Here is a 20,677-nt window from a genome sequence, read left to right as displayed (position 1 = left end):
TTTTTTTTTAACTTGATCTGGAAAAAAATTCAAAAATGACAAGTATTAGGTTTCAAATGTCTTTTTATATTTCAGTAAAATCTAATGCACTTTGAAACAAGAGTACAGCAAAATAGAATATACTTCAAATGTTGAATATACAAACAGTTCAGTCTGAACACAAACATCTTTCTCTCCATTTGCCCTCACTTTAGATTAAAAAAATGAAATGTAGGACCAGGCCAAAAGCGCTGCTAAAGTTAAAGAGTGTTTGGCTCCGTAAAGCGACCTGGGATCCACAGTGGGTCATTTCTCACGGCCATATTACATAAATCTGATGAAACAGATGTTAATTCCTTTATTTCATTTCAATTAAAGTTCATTTTTACATTAATTCCCTTTTTCTTAACTGGATTATTTTTAAAGATATGGCACAGCTCAGCGCTCGTGCACCAGGAGTCACGTTACATTACAATGCAGCCCGATCGTACTACTGTTAAAAAAATTAAATAAAAGCCGACTTCCTTTTTTCGAATAAGTCTGGAGAATCCCCCCTCCCCCACAGAGGCGCTGGTCAAACTGCTGACCTAAAACAAGTTGCTTCAGTGAGACTCAGACAGAGGAACTAATCATAATACCAACATTCGTTCCCCTACTTCCAATAATACTGTGCTTGGTACAAGGTATAAAAAGGCGAAACAAACTTCAGCTTACTGTTCAGACGATACACGAAAAAGAAAGTCCAATTTAAAATCTAAGGCTGCTCTGTTAAGTTTTAGCTCCGTAAACTGTAGTAGATAATATTTATACATGTACACACGGGATAGTTCTCCGTCTGATGTCATTTTTGTCAGCTTCTCGTCCTCAGCCTCACTTAGCACCGCCGACATTTCATCTGCACAGTGATTTACACGAGTGGACAAAAAATAAGTTGCTGGTTTTATCATCTTTTGAGGCAAAGTTCTAAAGAAAGTCTCTTCAAAATCTTAGTTGCACTCCTGCTGCATCCTTTTTTATATATATAAATCAAAAGTTCATTTTGGTTAGTTATTTGCATCGTTCTGTAGTGTTTCAGGCTTTTTTCAAGATTCTCTCCGTTTGCCAATTTGAGTCAGAGGTCCATTTAGAATTGTAGTGATCCAAATTGGTCTCTTTATCCGTCACAGGATGTGGGTTCCTTCGTTGTGGAACCCGAGGTTTCTGTATTCTGGTTCAGTTCAGCCCGGTTCTAGGCAGCAACAATAAAAACGTGAGGACAAGTTTGGGACTAAAACCAAAACCGCCCCCCAGGAGTCTTTAAAGTCTCAGACTTCACACCCCGCCCCTCGCTGGCAGCGAGGACAAAATGGATGCCGGTACATTTCAGCACTCGGGCTCTTCAGTCTTTACCGTCACATCAGCCGTCTCCAGTTTGATAACCACCTCAGTGTCCGCAGATTCTGATTGGATGTTGGGAAAGATTTTGGGGTTGGCCCGGTTCTGCTGGACCGCCACGGGTACCTGCACCGTTTGGACCTGGACTCCCGTGGCCTTCAGCTTCTCCGCCGCGCCGCCCGCCGGCGCCCCGATGAGCAGCTCCGAACCGTTAATGACGCCGCTCATGAGCCGAGACTGCGCCGCCACAGTCCGACCCACGGCGGATAACGTGGCGAGCCCCGCCCCGCCGCCCGGCCGCGACACCACCAGAGTCTGCTGCGCCTGCGTCGGTACGGAGAGCCTCATCACTTGCGTTCCCGTGGCGACGCCGACCGGAGTCAGAGCCCGGACCGTCAGGGGGCTCCCGAGGATGCTGATGCCCGCCGGGGAGGCGCCGCCGCCGGGCTTGATGGCGCCCGCGGGGTTCTGCAGCTGGCATTGGGCTAACTGGTGAGCTGGGATTGTGATGATCTTCGCCAGTTGGACCGTGATCTTGTCTCCGTTCTCTGCCGTTGCCGGGACCATGGTGGGGATGGTCTGGATCATGACCTGCACCCCCCACGGGACAAACAAACACGATCAGAGAGAGATTAGCCAGACCGGCTAGAAGCATCCGAGCTGCCGGAAACGTGCCGGCCAATCACGCACCTTCTGATGCGAGCTGCTGTTCCCAGCGGCGCCGCCGACGGCCGAAGTGTTTGCGAGGAGGGCGGTGCGGCCGGCGGCGCCCGGCGGCTGCGTCACAGCGACGCTGGCAATATTCCGACCCAGCGGCGTAGCCATGACAACGGGCACCTGCATCGCCACCCGCACCGTTCTGTAAAGGAGAAGGTGAGAAGGCGGCACGGAGCGTCAACAGTCGGCGCCTCGGTCCGGAACGCCGGAAGGTTCTCGCCTACCTGGGCCCGGCGGTGCCGGAGATGATCGTGGCGTGAGGCTGCGGGGGCCGACCCCCGTCAGGCGAGGCGGATACGGTCACCATCCTCTGCTGCACTCCCACTGCCCCCGCAGCGCTACCGCCCGCGACCGCCTTGCTGCCCGCCGCGGCGGCGCCGGCCCTGTTCCCGCCCCGCAGGATGTTGGGCCTTTTGGAGGACGGCAGCTCGGTCGTCTGCAGCAACATGTCCGGCGGGGGCAGCACGCGCTCGTAAGACGCCGTATCCTCAGAGCCAATCGGCTCGTCGGGGGCAGACTTGTCGTCGTCAATGATGACTATGTTTTTGGGCATCTCCTTGAACTGGTAAACCAGCCGCTGGCCCTCCACCTTGGCGAGGATGCCGCGCTGGTAGTAGTACCTAAACGGGGGGGGGGAATTAGCAGGACGTCCAAAAACGCAACTCAAGCGGCCTCGCGCGACGCCTCCTCACCGCAGGGCCCGACCCATGGTCTCGTAGTTCATGTCGGGCTTGTTCTTGTGTTTGCCCCACAGCTTGGACACGGCCTTCGAGTCCACCAGTTTGAAGATGCCCTTCTCCCGCTGGGTCCACTTGATGTACCTGGGACAGGTGCTCTTGTCCTGGAGGAGGTCCAGCAGGAACTCCCACAGGTAGATGGTGCTTCCTGCTGGAGAACGAGCTCGTTTCATGCACTTCCGGTGGTCTTTGTGGGAGGATTTAACCCCACGAGCGACTGACGGGCGGCGTTACGACGAGAGATATTCAAACAGAACGGATCTCATATTAACCGTTAACCACCGGGAGCAGCATTAACACCGTGAACCACCAGGAGCAGCATTAACACCGTTAACCACCAGGAGCAGCATTAACACCGTGAACCACCGGGAGCAGCATTACCACCGTGAACCACCGGGAGCAGCATTAACACCGTGAACCACCAGGAGCAGCATTAACACCGTTAACCACCGGGAGCAGCATTAACACCGTGAACCACCAGGAGCAGCATTAACACCGTTAACCACCGGGAGCAGCATTAACACCGTTAACCACCGGGAGCAGCATTAACACCGTGAACCACCGGGAGCAGCATTAACACCGGGAGCAGCATTAACACCGTTAACCACCAGGAGCAGCATTAACACCGTTAACCACCGGGAGCAGCATTAACACCGTTAACCACCGGGAGCAGCATTAACACCGTTAACCACCGGGAGCAGCATTAACACCGTGAACCACCGGGAGCAGCATTAACACCGTGAACCACCAGGAGCAGCATTAACACCGTTAACCACCGGGAGCAGCATTAACACCGTTAACCACCGGGAGCAGCATTAACACCGTGAACCACCGGGAGCAGCATTAACACCGTGAACCACCAGGAGCAGCATTAACACCGTGAACCACCAGGAGCAGCATTAACACCGTGAACCACCAGGAGCAGCATTAACACCGTTAACCACCGGGAGCAGCATCAACACCGTGAACCACCAGGAGCAGCATTAACACCGTTAACCACCGGGAGCAGCATTAACACCGTTAACCACCAGGAGCAGCATTAACACCGTTAACCACCAGGAGCAGCATTAACACCGTGAACCACCAGGAGCAGCATTAACACCGTGAACCACCAGGAGCAGCATTAACACCGTTAACCACCAGGAGCAGCATTAACACCGTGAACCACCAGGAGCAGCATTAACACCGTTAAGCACCTTTCCCTTCTTTCGGCTTCTTCTTGATGCCGAGGTCTGGCGAGCCGTTAGAAATGGATGACTGAGCCTTCGGCTTCCGGCCTGCTGTAAAAAAGAAAAAAGAATTAGCATCAGCATTAGCTCTGAACACCCGGAGATTCACCGAGTGATGAATGATCACAAACGAGCTTGTCGTGCCTACCCCTCCTTTTCCTGGCCGGTTCCAGGCCAGGCTCCGGGTCCGGCTCCTCCATTGGGTCGCCCGTCTCCTCGTATTCCTCCTCACAGCACTCCTCTGTCGATATCTCCACCTCCGTCTCTGTAATCATGTCGGGGCGCATGGCGGCGTGAAGGAAGTCCGGCGTCGCTGAATACGGTGGGACAAAAGCTTCTGGGAGGAGGAAGTGAAGCGAGAATTCCAGTCATTTAGGCTTTACACTTCGGTGGATGTGAACGGTTATAACATAGTTATTAAAGTTTCTTCTTTTATTATTTTCTACTGTAAAGGTTTAACGCATGAGGCGAAGAACCCGAGTCAAACTTTCCTGTAAAACCTACATTTAGAGCCGACAGGAAGAATACGTGTGAAAATCTTCTCTATTATTTAACAAGGTTTTTTGTCCATTATGGAAGATCACAAACACAAGTTTTCCGTGTACCCAGTACTGCGTTGTGTTTTACCTGGGCTACGGTCTCCTCTGAGACTGGACGGTGAATCCATGCGTAGCAGAGCCTCCGCAGCCTCGAAGGTCTTGTCAGAGCAGTGAATGCTGCTGCCGTGGACTGAGGCCTCCACTGAAACACAAACAGTTAGACGTCCATCACCCAGCTTCACGTAAACACGGCGCCCCCTATTGGAAATCCAGAGCAGAACACTGCTTCAGCAATTTCAGCCAACGGCATGAAACTGAAGCGTGAAACAGAGAAAGGTCTTGACCATCAGCCCGTTAACCGACTAGACTAAACCTCAGGCTGCCCACCATTACAAGCCTTCATGAAAACCAATGGCAGGGAACCGGAAGAAACCTGAAGGGAATCGTTACTCATCATCTCAGACTAACGGAACGATAAATGAAAAACGGGATTCGGCCTGTTGTAAAGGAAACGGTCCCGTCTGGACCTGCGAGACGAAACCCGGAGCACAAGCTGCTCGCGTCAATCAACGGGTGGGAAACACGAGACACGGTCCATGTTTGGCCGTCCCACGGAGGGGAGAGAAATGGACTATCTTTAGACGAGCCACGCGTTCAGTCCCTCTCAAAAACAATAAGGATGTGCTGGTAAGTGTCCCAGCAGATCCTATAGATAGACTACTATGCTGCAGCAACAACAACAACAACAACAAAAGGTGGTTTAACTTACAAACCGGATATAGTTACTTTCATCATTTATGCTGTGTCCAGAACGTTGGATGTTTTCTTTGTTAAATTGATCAAATATAGAAAATTGCAAAATGGGGGGGGGGGGGTCATTAAACGGGTGACGTAAATAAATATTATTTTTACGCGAGCGAAATGACTATTATTATACAAAGTAACGGCGCCAAGTTGCAGCGAGTCCCGACAAAAAGTAGTGCGACTTCGAATCACTTCCGTGTTTACAGTCCTCGTCCTTTCCCTCCAGTTCTCTTCGAAGAAGCTCCCAAATCCGTCATCGCTCCGCACCCGCCCTCGCCTCCTATTGGTTGATTCGCTGCCGACGGTCCCGCCCCTGATTGGATTCGTAACAGCCGCTCTTCAACTCCGAGCACGCCACTGGACAAAGGGCAACTCCGTCATCCACAAGCCCCGCCTCCTCGAGACAATGCTTCCGCCATCGATTGCAGGACATTTACGGATGTGCGCGGCTCGAACGGAAGTGGCGTTTTAAAAATAAATGGGCCATAAGTGATTATGGATAATAAAGCTAGCGAAACGGAACGCGAACGTGGGAGCTTAGTGGGGTCGAATGAACCTGGCGCGGCCACCAGGCCACCCCACGCGTCAGCGGCAGCGAAACACGACAACGGAAACCACGGAAAAAACACACAGAAAGTCCCGGACGGTGAAAACGAGCCGCTTTCCTCCCGCTGCGACCCAACAAAAACATTAATGGCGCTATTCAGGTCCGACTCGGAGCCGCTCGAAGACTTTTACTTCCCGTACTTTCAGCTAACGCGACAAACTCAAGTCAGCCGAACGTAATAATAATAATAATAATAATAAATATAAATATAAATAAAGAATCCCACCAGTACGCGTCAGATTTATGCGGGTAAAAACAAACCCGTCCTCCCCACTCAGACAGCGTGGCGAACACGCAGAGAAGACAACATCTTCGCACTTCCTGGTTGCGCAGAGCCGACCTGCAGACCGTTATTCTAAACCCCATCGCGGCGACAAACGCCCGCTTCAAAATGCAAAACACACTCAATGCAAGCACGCGAACATTCACGCGGAGCGGGAGCCCTCGCTACAAAATGTCCGTCTCAGATCGGGGTTTATATCGCGTGTAGCAGCGCCGGACAGGTTTGCTACCAAGGTGATCACTTCCGGATTGCCCTCCATTGCTTCGCCGCACTACTCGGCGGGCTGGGGCGCAGCGGTCGAGGTTAAAAACGTACCCCGGGCCGTAAACTCAGCTTGCGGGGGGGGGTTTAAGTGCTTAAAATCGCGTTACCGGCTCGGATGAGTAGATCGAGTTGGTTCGCGTGGCCGTCATGCTGGGAAGTCGCCATGTTTCCCCCTCGCTGCAGATTCACACCGACTTCTCAGTGAATTGTATAGGAAGCCACTAGCGCTCGTATCACTCCGCCCGTGGTGGGAAATGTCCTCGAATTCAACGAGACCCATTACGCGACAAAGAAAGATAACCCTCCGCACGCCGACACAGGAAGTCCTTTTTCACCCGCCTCACTGCAGTGTAAAGCGGTAGCATAAAGTGGATGGATACAAAGTCCAAGTATTTAATTTTAATAATAATAACAACAAATAATAAACACTTGCAAAACTTATTAACAGTTTATTTATTTTAATGTATTATTTTAATGTATATGGCTTTACGTTGTACATATTATGTATCGCCTTAATTTAAAAAAAATCCCACCATCAGATACTTGTAAATTAGATTATGTGCTCATTGATTTTAGAGATGTAAACTGGGACAATATGAATTAATTAAGATGTCCTACATCAACAAATATTAACCCTTTCAACGTATCTTAACAAACAACAGATGTACACTAGTCGCAACTATTAATGGTGGTTAATGGATGCTTAGCGTGAAAATGGAGGATTAAGTCCCTGTTCATAACGCAATGTTTGTGTTGAGGCTAGCAATGGAGAAGTACAGGGAAGGCCAGAAGGAGCCGCATTGTGTCTTTGTAGAAACAATGCCCAGAGAGGAACTGTGCTACTGCATGAGCAAGTCTGGAGTGGCAGAGAAGTATCTCAGAGTAGCTCAGGACATGCACGACAGCAGTGAAGTGTGCAGTAGGAGTAACAGCGGAGTTTAGGGGAGAGGTGAGATGCACCAGGGATCAGCTCTGAGCCTCTTTTAGTTTGCCATGGTGATGGACAGACTACCAGATGAGGTGAGAGCAGGAAGCAGGTAGAGGAGAATCTAGAGAAGTGGAGGTCTGCTCTAGAAAAGAGAGGAATGCAGGTGAGCAGGAGTAAAACAGAGTTTTCATTGGGAGTGACCAGGTTGGTTAGGATTAGAAATTAGTCAATAAGAGGGACAGTGAAGGTTAGACGTTTTGGAGACAAGGTCAGAGAGGACAGACTTTGATGGTTTGGACATGTCCAGAGGAGAGACAGGGACTATATCGGTAGAAGGATGCTGAGGATGGAACTGCCAGGGAACAGGAATAGAGGTCGACCCAGGAGAAGACACATGGACGTAGTGAGGGAGGACATGAGAGTGGCTGGTGTTGGGGAGGACGATGCAAAGGACAGGGTGAAGTGGAGAACCTTGATTTGCTGTGGTGTCCCCTCACGGGACAAGCCGACAAACATCCACAAGGTGGCAGTGTGTGAACAGCTGCCCGCACAGCAGACAAAACAGCGGCAATCTCAACCAATGCAGAAAATATCATCGCTTCTTATGATCATATACAATCATAGCGATAACATGATACAGACGGGGGGTCAATAATAAAACAGGCTTATGTGCCATCTTATAACTGTCCATATACCATAATATTCCTCTTTCCACTGATCTCCAATGCCAAAAGAAGTATTCGTGTCTTACCCGTGTCCCCGTCCGTCTCCACCTCCTGCACCAGGCGGGTTTCATCCTCGCACACAAACACCTGGACTGTGTGACCTTGCCCGTCTGCCAGGCTGGCTCCAGGTACCGCCTCCACTACGACTGCTGGAAAGCCACCTGCCTCCTCCCCCTCAAGCTGCTGGTCGACCCCCCACGCCCCCTCCTGCAGGGCAAGGAAGTAAAAAAGCGTCGAACAAACAATAAAAAAAATAAAGGAGAAGTTCAAGAAGTTGATGGGTTGGTTGGTTGTACTTGTACTCACCTGCCGGGGGTCCTCTCTGGACATATTCCACTCCTGTCCCACCATCAGCGACCCGCACCCCAGAGGTCATAACGCATGCTCACCTGGCATGGAAAGACGAGAGAGGGAATAAATAATAATAATAAAACAGCATTAAAGGCAGCTGTCTGTTGTATTGCCTTACATCTTTTTGCTTCTGCATTTGTTCTGCAGGAAGTTCTCTGGTATTAAAAGGAAGAAAGGCCAGGCCCGGCTCCAACACATGACCGAAGGGTCCAGTCAATCAAAAAATGATCCCATATTAAAAAAAATAAAAAACATGGTTTGTCATGGTTAAGGGACATCCTGGGGACAGGGTCCAACTTTATAAAAGCCATATTAAAAAATGTTGTTTTGTTTTGTGGAAGTGCTAATTTTATGTAATAAAGTAAAAAAGCTTGTCCTAAGCCGTCGTGTAAAACTCCCTTCAAACTCAGAAGCCAGTTTTGCCACTTGAAAACAGCCGAGCTAGCTGGATATCAGTCCGAGTTGCTCCCGGCAACGCCAAAGCTTTAACTTTCATCCTCTGGATCCGTTCAGGGGAGGATTTTTCTCATTCTTGTGGGTTCATTGTCTTTGAAGCATGACCTAATCAGACTCGAGTTTCCACCCACAGACGGATGACACGACATTCCGCTTCAGGATTCAGGCAGCAAGCAGAAATTCATGTTTCAGAATAACGTTAATTTAATGATTTGACCCTTTGAACGACGCATTCTCATTACCCAGCATGCAATCCTACTGATCATGACAAGCTGCGGTGCCGCGGATGAGCCATGCACAGACGTGACATCATCTTGGAACTCCTGGGTTCATTGATGATTGTTCACCGTCATAAGGAAGTCGCTCATGTAGCGCTGTGTGCTCCGGTTTGCAGGAGCTAGCCTAACACAGATCGGCAGTGTGCATGCAGGGGGGGGGGGGGGTGGGGGGTCATCTTGAATCCCAAACCCCTTCAAACTCCCTGCCTGATTTTCAACCCTCCTTCCTTCCCTTCCGACTTGAATACCTCCGTCTCGCCCGGTCGTTCGAGCGCTCTGCCCTCGCCGGAATCTCTCTCGCTCTTTTCTTTAGAGAGCGTTCTGTGTGACAGCGAGGCTCAAAGTGCGTTCTGCAACGTGGTGCCTGCCAACATGGCATCGGGTCAGAACGGGTCAGAACGGGCCAATAACCGCTCAAGCCACGGCTGGGAACGCTTTGGTTCTTTCTATTTCAACTAATCCCCCGTTCTTTTTCTTTTTGATCTGGTTTACTAAGACATTAAAAACATCTTTCTGAGAAGACGCATACGGAGCGGACCTGAAGCAGGAGCCCCTGCGTTCTGCAAGCCGAGTCCAAACACGGGTTAAACCCACAAGGGTGCGCTCAGAAAGCAAACACGAAGCTCTGCCAGGCGGCGAGCCTCTGGAACGAGTAGAACAGGACGCGCTGGCGGACTGCAAACATGTGGCTGCCGCGCAGCCCGAAGCTAACAGCGCTAAAACCGATAACAGTTCTACCTTCACTCATGACAGTTGCCTACTATTGATGTTGGAATTAAAAAGGACTTGAAAGTATCGATTGTGACGAATGCCATTCCGAAGAAGAACCAGAGCGACACGTCCGACTGTAAATTCTGGTCGGCAGCCAGATTATATGAATAACAAAGATTCCTCGTCGAGGGCGGGTCGGTCGTGAAACGCCGACCTCCGGCAGCAGGGTCATCCCGACTGGCCAGACGAGATCCCACCGGACACGTGCGCTAAAAAGGAAACGACTTGGAACTTGCCTTGCCAGAGAGAAGCTCCCGCGAGTCGCATTTTTGTTCTGAATCCAGATCCAGAAAAAGACGAGGGGTGGAGTGACAAGCTGAGGCTCTCCCTGCCCCCCCCCCCGGCATCCATCCATCCATCCATCCATCCATCTATCTCCTCTCCCTGCCTGTTCCCTGTGTGGAAGGAATCTCTCAAAGCGACTCAGCATTTCTCAGACCCTGCCCTGAGCCCAGATCACATGACGAGGGTGGGACACACGGTCACATGACATTCACACAGCAAGAGCTTTGTTCCATGTCACTGGGAGTACTGGTAAAAAAAAAAAACACAAGACCCGGCCTTGTCTCCGGCGCCTCTACCCAGGGTGATGCCACAAAGAGCAAACGCATGGCAGGGCGTGACCTCAGAACTTATCAGACACCGACCCGACCCATTCAGGGTCGAGTTCGTGAATGTCGAGCAGCTCAAGGAGCACATTTACTCCTCTGTCATTTAGGATTGAGCCTATCCGGATCGGGCGTGTCCTTTTCTTCTCTTTACTGTACGAAACTCCCAACCGACCGTGTGCCACCTGTTCATTGTAAGCGCTTAAACACGCCGACTCAGCGCTCCGGTTGCAAACAGCTCTCTTTATTCTCAGTTCTTTGCAAGAAATTTTAAGCATCTATTATTTTTTCCCAACAAGAAGTACGCTAAAAACAGCCGGCAGCTACTTTATCAATCAACCCAGAGGGACAACGAGCCGAACCCGTCCCCGTTTGATCTGGTCACCGTCAGCGGCACAGACTTCCTTTACACATCTGAGACCTGACAGAGCGACGGGGTGGAAGTTCACCATGACAACCGACACGCACGACACGCACGACACCGTGCTCACAGCGACCATTATCATTATCATATAGTTCTGTACATTAAACGCCGAACTGATCGAACGCGCTTCTTTGGGGGTTCGTTTGTTTTTAACACCGCGCACTCCGGAATAGAAACAGAAACTGATGTCGACATTAACTTGGCTAACGCTGGTTAGCAAAGTAAGTTAGCACCGTGACAAGAACAAGCCGACATGGAAAGAAAACACGGAACCGCGGCTAACGCTGGCTAACGTCACTTACCGACGAATCCTCCTTTCCGCTCCTCCCCGGTCACCGCCTGCTGACGGGCTGGAACTTGACGTTTTAGCCGGCCGGCTAATGAGAGTTCGCTCGGGAGGCGCGCGCGGTGACATTCGCTCACCTCTCATCCACTCCCGCCGCCCGCGCGCGCGCGCGGCTCTGGTCAGCTCGCCGTGGCTGTCAGGTTGGTGACGTCAGCTAACGCGATGGTGACGTCAGCTTGTACGAGACGTCGGACAGAGAAACGAAACGACAGGCTGTCCTGTTTACTCTCCGCTTTCCCGTGACGTCACGACACTCAGAGGTCAGTTATTATTATGGGATCGTTTCTTGTTAAACATTAATTTTTTTTTCACTCATGCTGATGAATCATCGAATTGTGACTATAAAGGGACAGCTGCATGTTTTTGATCTTTAGGAAAACCTATTTCGCTCTAAAAGTTGCAGACAGATTTGCTTTGAACTTTTCCCTGATTTGCGTCATAGGGAACAGTTTATCACGTTTTGAGGACAATCTGTAGAACAGGAAGTTCGTTTTCTTCTGTAACATCAGTTTCCCAAATAATAGGGACTGAGTTTTAATGGTGACTAAATGAATGAGTTGTTAATAAACGCTATAGAGGGAGACTTTCTCAGATTTGGTGCGGTTCTGTTTTCATTCGTTTGTATGTATCTTCTTGGTTTCATTTGTCATAAGGGAAATTAAGATACACAAGATCACAATTCCATGTTTTAATCTGAAAACATTCTTTAAACATTGTGTTTTAGCTCGTTAGACCTGCAGCTTTGTGTCCTCATGCCGTCCTCATTGCTCATTCCAGCTGACGGTGTTGCAGCAGGCACACGGTCTCATGTCATCGTCGTGACACGTCTATAGCCCAAAGTGTTCACGACTTATTTCTCTACCTATTTATCGAGTTTGAAGGAGAACGGGCATGTGTACCACTCTAATAGTGTACATTACATAGTAAACTAGAAAAGCACTCAGAGAGCGCAGACCTCCGCCAAGCAGCTCATTCCCCTCCACATGGTGATCTGGATGATCATCAAAAGGTTCTAAATCGTTCTTGGTATCTTTATACAGTGAAAGTGAATCTAGTTGATGCGTATTTAACAGAGTTTTGAATCTGTAAATGGGGTTTTCAACGTTAAAATGTAACGTTTTTTTCATAACATCACTCTGGATCCAATCCAGTTAAAATTCGGTGGCGAGATCGAGACCCAAACATGACTGTCAAATCCCGTAAACAGTTAATAATCAACCGAGATATTGAGGAGCATATTTTGAAGCTCCAGTGACTGCAATAAGAATATTTATGGTCAGTATGTAAATGTGTATAGGAAAAGAAGGAAGGTCAAGCAATCTCTTTCTGAAGGAGGATAAACACACAGCATGATCTTTGCTCCTCCAGCAGTGACTCCTCTGCTTTAACGTCTACTCAGGCGGCGGCACCTCCTCCACTGCCGATGCATCCCAGCGACAGAGGCCTTCATGCACCGGGGACTCTGCTGCATCTTCAGGCTCTGCAGCCTCAACTGTCTCCTCTGCCAAAGCTTCCTCCTCATCAGCAGAGGCTTCAGCGGTGACCGTGGCCTCCTCGGCTGGTGGGGTTTCCTCAGTGGGGGCAGCAGCCCCATGCGAGGCTTTTGTATAGGAGAGGACCTCCTCTGGAGCTGCTCCGGGGGCCGAAGTACAATCCTCACCTTCAGCCACCTCCTCCGCTGTCAAAGCTGAAGCCGCCTGTGCCTCAGGAATAGCTACAGCTGCCTCCTCCTCCTCCAACACTGCTGCGTCTGCAACAGAGATGGATTTGTATTCTCCAGCAGGTGGCGCATCAGCTTCGGCAGACCTCAGCTCAACAGTTTGCAGTGTGGAATCTAGACCTTTTCCATCTTCCCCCGTCTCTTGAACAGAAGCTGCAGCGATTTCAACCGTCGGTCCCGTCGAGCTCTTCACCGCTGTGATCGGATCTGGAAGGGAATCTGGAGACAGGGACACAAAGCGGTGGAAGAGTGGGATTTGAAACGGAACAAGAGCACTTCATGCATCTGAAGCGTGCTACTACATCAAGTATGATGCAAACTTAAATAGTTTTGTACAATTATAATCCCCGTGCAGCATCTCAGTAAGGGTGCATGGTAATTTGGTGCATTGTTCTTACAAATTGCACTTACCGTAATTGCTGAACTATTATGCGCACCTGTGAAAAAGCCGCACCCACTGAATTAAAAAATATATATATTTTGTACTAAAATAAGCCGCACATATTCGTAAGCCGCAAGTGCATTGAGACAAATGATATTTAACGGAACACGGCTCGTAACGATATCCGCAGCAGGTCTCCAAGGTGAACAGCCTCTGGCATGTTAGATCAAGGGAAGTCGGCAAATCAGATCCGTAACTTCGGGATAAGGATTGGCTCTAAGGGCTGGGTCGGTCGGGCTGGGGTGCGAAGCGGGGCTGGGCTCGAGCCGCGGCTGGGGGAGCAGTCGCCCCGTCGCCCTCCCCTCTCCGCCCGTCGGAGGCTGCGCGGCGCGCGCGCCCGCCTGGCGGGGTGTCCCCGTCCCCCTTGCCCCCGTGCCCCTCATCCTCCGTCCGCGGGAGCGTGGTGCGGCAGGGGTGGGGACGCCCGGGAGGTCGAGGGGGTGGGTTCCTTCCCCGCTACGCGGCGCGTCCGACGCCGCGTAGCGGATGGCGGACAGGCGGCGGGGACCGGGTTCGGCGGTCCGGCGGCGGCGACTCTGGACGAGCGCCGGGCCCTTCTCGCGGAAAATAAATAGGCTTTAACGAAACACGGCTCGTAACGAAAGTGGGAAAATATACGTAAATTTGCCGCGTCGTTGCATAAACCGCAAGGTTCAAAATATTGGAAAAAAGTAGCGGCTTGTACACCGAGAATTACGGTACCTTGAATGGATGCCTAAAATCAGAAGGTCTCTACGGTCATCGCGGGTTCAGGAGATGCTCTATAAAGGGAGACTACCTTCCCAGTTCATGCTCTTCAGCAGGCAAAACCTTTAAAGCATCTCCTCGCTTCATGAAAATGAACATTTCTGGATGGATAACGCATGTGGCAAACTCATGCTTGAAATTCTAGCGCTAAAGCCAAGAACAAATGTCAATTTATTCAACACTTTGTTTAAAAAAAGAACAAACGACATTCATAAATTCCCAGACACATTTATGCAGGGCCTCCGTTTAGACAAAATATATATTTTTCCGCCGGATCTGTATGGGAAAGGGGTCAAATTGCTGTAGCAGAAGAAAGAAAAATAATATTTTTTGCAAAAACAATATAGCTTTTTTTCCTGAGTATCCAAAAAAGGCCCTGAGAATATCTAATGAGGATCATTTAGGATTAGACTTTACCCATCAGAGACCTTGCAATGCGCAAATCCCAAGTCTCTAAATAATGAAAGATCAATAGAAGCATGTGGTTCAATGTCAAATCTGAGATCAGTTATCGCTTTAACGTGCTGTGCTTGACCGATCCGTTTCAGGCAGTCGTCCTTTTCTACCGGTGTGCACTGCCTCTTGGCCAATTTGAACTGAGATTGGTGCCACTATCTTCGTGAGACGGTATTGATGGCAAACCCGTTTAAATCTTCACCTCAAAGGTGCTGAAGCATGAACCGGGAACCAGGATTCTTCATTACGCAATCACAGAATGTATGCAAATACTGAAACCAACCTACAGGGCACTTAAAAAAAAAAACTGCAACTGAAAAAATATCTGTTTTATATATACACAGAAGGCTTATTCTTTAAACACTTGAACTATAATAATCCTAACAACAACTTTCTCTGTTCCCTGAAAGATTTAAGTTCCCTCTTCAGCAGAAAAACAGGGTTACAATTGTTTTTTTTTTTTTTAAAGAACCAGCACCTTTACATTGATTGTAATCTGTCATTTAGATAGTGGCTGCAGGAAGGAAGGTCATAATGGAGAACATGCATTTTAGTCTGTTCCAAGAACGTTCCTGTTCTTTCAGTGAGGGTTATGTGAGAAATGTCATCGCCATGCAAAGTCAACCCAAACGGGCTGCGTTTATTCATCGTTATTCACTCTGCTGACGTTCGGTAACATGCAGGGCCGTCCCGTTTTAAGAGCACTTCAGAAGGAACCTTATTACATGGCTAATATGATCCAGCTAAACATTTTCCTATCGACTATAAAGCTTTCAAACCAGAATAAACTCGGGTTTACAAGAATTCCTATAGAACACTGAATTGTCGAAACTGAATCTAAACGGTCTATTTTGTGGTTTGGTATGAACGCTGAGGGGAAGAACGGGAAGGAAGACACCTGAAAACTGGACCCTGAACCCTCAACTTACAGTCACTAAAGCAACACCCCCCCCCCCCCCCGATTTAACACAGGTTCATCAGCCTTTTCCCCCCAAGGTGAAAGAACGGGCACAGCACAACTAACCTAAAGGGCTAGATTAGAGGGACGGCAGTTTTAAGCAGGCAACTCAGCTTCAGCGGGGGGAGGAAGAGCGACTTCATCTACTGCGGTCGTACCGTCGCTCCCCGCGGTGAGGGCCGCCGCTGGCGGCTCCTCCGGAGCAGCATCTTCTGCGTCAGTCTCCACGGCCGTGTCTTCAGGAGCAGAGGCGGCTTCTGCAATGACCTCGGCGGCTGCTGGCGCCTCCTCCGCCGGAGCGGGAAGACTCTCGGCAGCGACTTCAGTGGCCGGCGCTGCAGCTGCTGGTTCTAACGGCGCAGGAACAGACTCGGAAATGACCTCAGTGGCTGGTGCCGCCGCCGCCGCCGCCTCCACCGCTGGGGTGGGTTCAGCAGTCGGAGCCGGTTCTTCTGTTACAGGAGCAGCTGCCGGCGGCGTCACTTCTGGTACTGCAGATTTAGACGTATGAAATACGGATGAGTAAGAACACCTGAACCCTGAACCCCCATTGTCCCGTGTCTCCTTTTTAGTTCTGTGTATGAAAAACAAAAACAGGCCCAAATATGTCTGGCCTCAGCAGTTTGGGGGGGCGGGGGGGTCTGGATATTTACAGATAATTTAATATTTGTTCGTGTTTTTAAAGAGTAGCTACTAAAAGCATTCGGGATTGAGTTCTAATACTGCTTAATGGCTCCAGCTGAAATCTGAGGAGGCGCTTCAGATTCTCTCGTTATTCGGTAAAATAAACTAAAGATACTCAAAATCAGGGAAGGCAGTTGTTTATCAATCCTGATAGGAACAGATGAACTCACTAATGACCTGAATCTGTGATATAAGATGATTCGAAGGAGAGGAATGTTCCCTGGAAACGAGCAAAACAGAAATGACAGCAATCCAAAGGTCGCAAAGACAGGAATTAGAATAAACTTAAACCTGTTCCACTATATCCTGACAGGATTTTCAGCTACGCCAAAATATGACAAGATTGAGTAGTCTGAAAAGATGTCACTTTTAACGTCGTCTTCAACACACAGCAGCCTAATGTCCTCTGACCCAGACAATAATACTCAACATCCACCTGCGTGCAGCGCAACAAGATCTGCAGGGCATGCTAGTGATGTGGAAAGACAGTCCAACCCTTAATTAATCACAATCTCTTCATGCGCTGTGCATCACAGCTGCATCCTGGAAATCAGAAAACAAGCTACCGCGTCCCGTGTTGTCGGGGGGGCGGAGCTCTAAGCTCCATTTGGGACTGAAACAACAACTCCGAGCAGAACGTACTCCGAACGCCGGCTAGACTAGTCGCTGTTCTGGGCGTCGAGCCATCATGTCTCTGCGCTCTAGCTGGCTGAATAGACAAAAAAAATAAACCCTCAGACAAATCAAGGAAGACAGGCAAGATAATGCTATTGAGGGCGATCAGTCCACCGTGACAGGCATTTGGCTGCTGATGATACTACATCTACTTTGGTGCAGTTAAATCAGGACACGTATGTTGTACAGACAAGGCCTCGTGTGAAAGTCATGCTACCGAAAGACGACTTCGTATTTACGACTCGACAGAAGACTGATCTGATCCATCGTCTGTGAAATGCTCGAAAGTCAAAAATATTTTTTTTTTAAAAGGAGGGGAATTAACTCATTCAATGCCATTATTGTCCAAAGACTTTTTTTAAATAACCAAAACATTCACTGGCAACACTGACATTGAAATCTGCCTCTCTTCAACGGCCAATAACTCCGGGATGGAAAATGGGAGGAACACTTTTTTCCCCGCCCGATTTCCAAAGAGACTTTGATCTTTCATTTAATAGGTTATGTGTTTGGATAGTCATCGTGAAGAATATTCTGTGGGGCTTGATATTCGGGCAAAATGAGTGAAAACTGGGACACTCAGCATATAGCTGAGCTGAAAATGGCTGGCACTCAATGAGTTAAAATCTTTAATGTCTGATATTTAAGTTATCCTAAGGTTTCTTTAAATAATCGGAGTTTTTATTTTGATTTATTCTTCACTTTTAAAGTTTTGTTTTTTTCCAGCCATCAATCACCGTCATGCATCAGCAAAACCGTGAAACGTGGACAATTTATTAGGACCCATTGTGTGATTTAAGCGTCGACTTTTTTTTAAGCAGTGTCTGGGTCTACCACTACATTAAAGACGCGTTGACAGGAAAACATTCTCTTTGTACTGTTGTAACTTGCTAGAAGTAGCAGCGACTGACCCTTTGCTGCCGAGGCCAAGCGGGAACGTCTGTCCTCGTCATGCTCACCGTCATCGCTGACCGTCTTGTAGGCCTGAGAGAAGAGGAGGGCAGAAACAAACTGATCACATTCCAGCACACATCAAATGATAAGCAGCAGCATATATATATATATATATAAGTTGCACCTGCAGGTACTCACATAGACGGCAGCAGCAGCGAGGCTTCCTCCACACAGAAGGACGTACGTCATGTTGGAGGAACCGCCAGGAACTCCGAATCCAAAGTGTCTCACTGGAGCTGAGAGGCAGATGTATATTTTATTTTTAGAAATTTGGAATAGGATGGACTTTTATTTGCACCTTTATTCAACCAAAACATATACAAGACTTCAAAAATGTACCTTGAATATTAGCTGAATTGACAACACATTTGTGATTCCCTCTGCATTTTAATCAGGAAACTGCCCCCCCCCGCTGAAGTGCAACACAAACATCACTGAACTTTGATAGCATCCCGTCCTCAGCCATTAGTCCAGTTGCACAACATACACTGGTCATTTGTAGCCAAGCTCAAGACTGAGCGGTCAAATCCCTGGCAGACTCGGCAGACATTAGAATCACGGCGCTAAGTCTGAACTAATGAACTGGTCCCTCGCCACACGAGGGCTTAGTTGAGGATCAGACAAGGCCTGCCGGCAGGAAACGCAAGCGTGATTAGCTGCAGCCTGCGTGTTCAGTGAAAACGGTGCCTTTTTAAAAGGATCGCCAGAAGCGCCTGCGAAGGAGGACGTGAATAAGTCCACCCCACACCCCGAGCACCGTCTCGGCCTAAACTTTCACGCCCTTGAAAATAAACACAAACGTAGGCTTACACAAGTCACGGCACAAACTCCTTATCCGTTCCGTGTGTGTTCCGGTGTATGAAAACTCATTCTGTGTCTTCTATATTGAATTCTGTACTTGCACGAAGAAAGGAGGTACAAATTGTCCCGACACTTTCTGTTTCAGCAACCATCGCATTACAAACGCTCATTCAAAGATCATTCATTAGCACCACCACTAGCCTCTTAGACTTTAATGCTAATATCTATAGTATAAAGCCATGACATGATTAGCGTGGCAACAAACAGCTTACACGGACACGTAAAATGCAACAAACTATTAGACTTTGCATCATGGCGTTATTAAAGTCGCTGATCCAGTGATTCTTGGAGTCTCAACTGGATATGGGACAAAACTAAAACTAAAAACATCTGAATAAAAACAACCAAATGCACATTTCAGTGCCTAACGTTAAACTGCTGCCCCGTAATCCATTTTATATAACTCCTCACATCAACTGATGTGCTGAAGGTTTTTTTTTTTCAAGCATTTACTGTGGAACCACAGAATTACAAGCAAGTAGTGCCCAAACAACACTGAATAACATCGCTGTGTCAAGGTAGCACTCAGCCCCCCCCCAGCACAGCAGGAGGGACAAGGCCAAGTCCAGCCTATTTATACAGGTAATCAGTTTATCCCTGCTGTGAGGCTCAAGCCTGTAAGAAACGGACACACATGTTAGGCAACAGAAGACACATGTGTGTGCAGACGACATGCACAATGGATGAAGCGTCAGCTGCCATGACGTGGGAGTCAGAGTGGGTGGGGTCAAGGGGCATGTCTCTCCAACAGGACAGACGCATCCTTTGGATGCCAATGCACGCAGAAAGAAAACATGAAAGAGGGACGAGGGAGAAAAGGCGGTCTTGAAATTGCTTTTTTTGTGTGTGTGCAGCTTTGATGTATTTTCTTCAGCAGGAAATGAAAGCAGCAGTTTGTCCTCAGGATGATCCAGAGAATGAGAAATAAAAACTTAGTAAAAACAAATGCGACTTCAGAATCAGAAGTAGTTTATTGCCGTTTTCAGTGAGGGTTCACAAACTAGGAATGTTTCTCGGTGAAGTCGTGCTACATGTAACAGTAATGACAGAATACAAAAAACATACAAGTACAGACACATCAGCAGCAGTGTCTGTACTTATTAAATACTCTACCTTCAGCTGATATGCAAACCATCTAAAGTGCGGCTTTAATTCAAAGCTAGCAGAAGAATGTGTGTTTTGTTGATGTAACTTATGTCTGACATTCGAGTGATTTCCACACTTGAACTCTGGGGGCCAAAGCGCGTCTTCCGCGCGTTCATTCAGGACAGAGTGTACCCACGGACACGATTGTTTCTGCGCACGAAGGCAATGAACAGAGGCTTTCGAATATTCGTGTCCAGGAATCAAAGCACATCAAAGCGCATTTTCGAATGGTAAAAATGAGTTAACTAAAGCGCAAGAAGTGCGTGTTCTTAATAAACAAGAACACCTCGGCGGCACAATGTGAATGCAAACTAAATAAAGATTTTAGGACAAGGGAGAAAAGTTGCATAAACTGACATTAAACAGTTTTAATTGATTTAATCCTTTAGTGGTTCGACTGGATTTTTAACAATCCAGTTTTCTGAATCCAGACGTGCCATTGAAAAGCGCAACACGTTTTATCACTGTAATTACCGCACGTCACGCATAAAGTTAATTACGGACACGCATAAAGTGAATGACAAGTCGACTCACCGACTCTGGCCGTCGGCCTGAAAGCCCTCCACGCCAGCGGCCCGATTCCCTGCCACGCCCGCCTGCAGAACATCTCGGCC

At 48.6% G+C, this 20,677-nt stretch overlaps 1 protein-coding gene across 1 annotated transcript; it reads right to left on the bottom strand.

Moving 5' to 3' along the window:
- Positions 1–45: 45 nt before the first annotated feature.
- On the bottom strand, positions 46–8,562 carry LOC137906422 (ETS-related transcription factor Elf-2-like). The gene is given in 10 exon segments (XM_068750684.1): positions 46–1,944; positions 2,044–2,212; positions 2,295–2,690; positions 2,763–2,958; positions 4,004–4,087; positions 4,185–4,373; positions 4,664–4,777; positions 8,213–8,393; positions 8,493–8,511; positions 8,513–8,562. Coding segments are annotated over 10 exon segments (2,001 nt in total). The 3' UTR covers positions 46–1,341.
- Positions 8,563–20,677: the final 12,115 nt, after the last annotated feature.

The sequence above is a fragment of the Brachionichthys hirsutus genome, chromosome 17, assembly GCF_040956055.1.
Source record: "Brachionichthys hirsutus isolate HB-005 chromosome 17, CSIRO-AGI_Bhir_v1, whole genome shotgun sequence".
NCBI classification, from domain to species: domain Eukaryota; kingdom Metazoa; phylum Chordata; class Actinopteri; order Lophiiformes; family Brachionichthyidae; genus Brachionichthys; species Brachionichthys hirsutus.
Note: the sequence above shows the minus strand (reverse complement) of the source record. Positions and strands in the feature narration are given on the sequence as shown.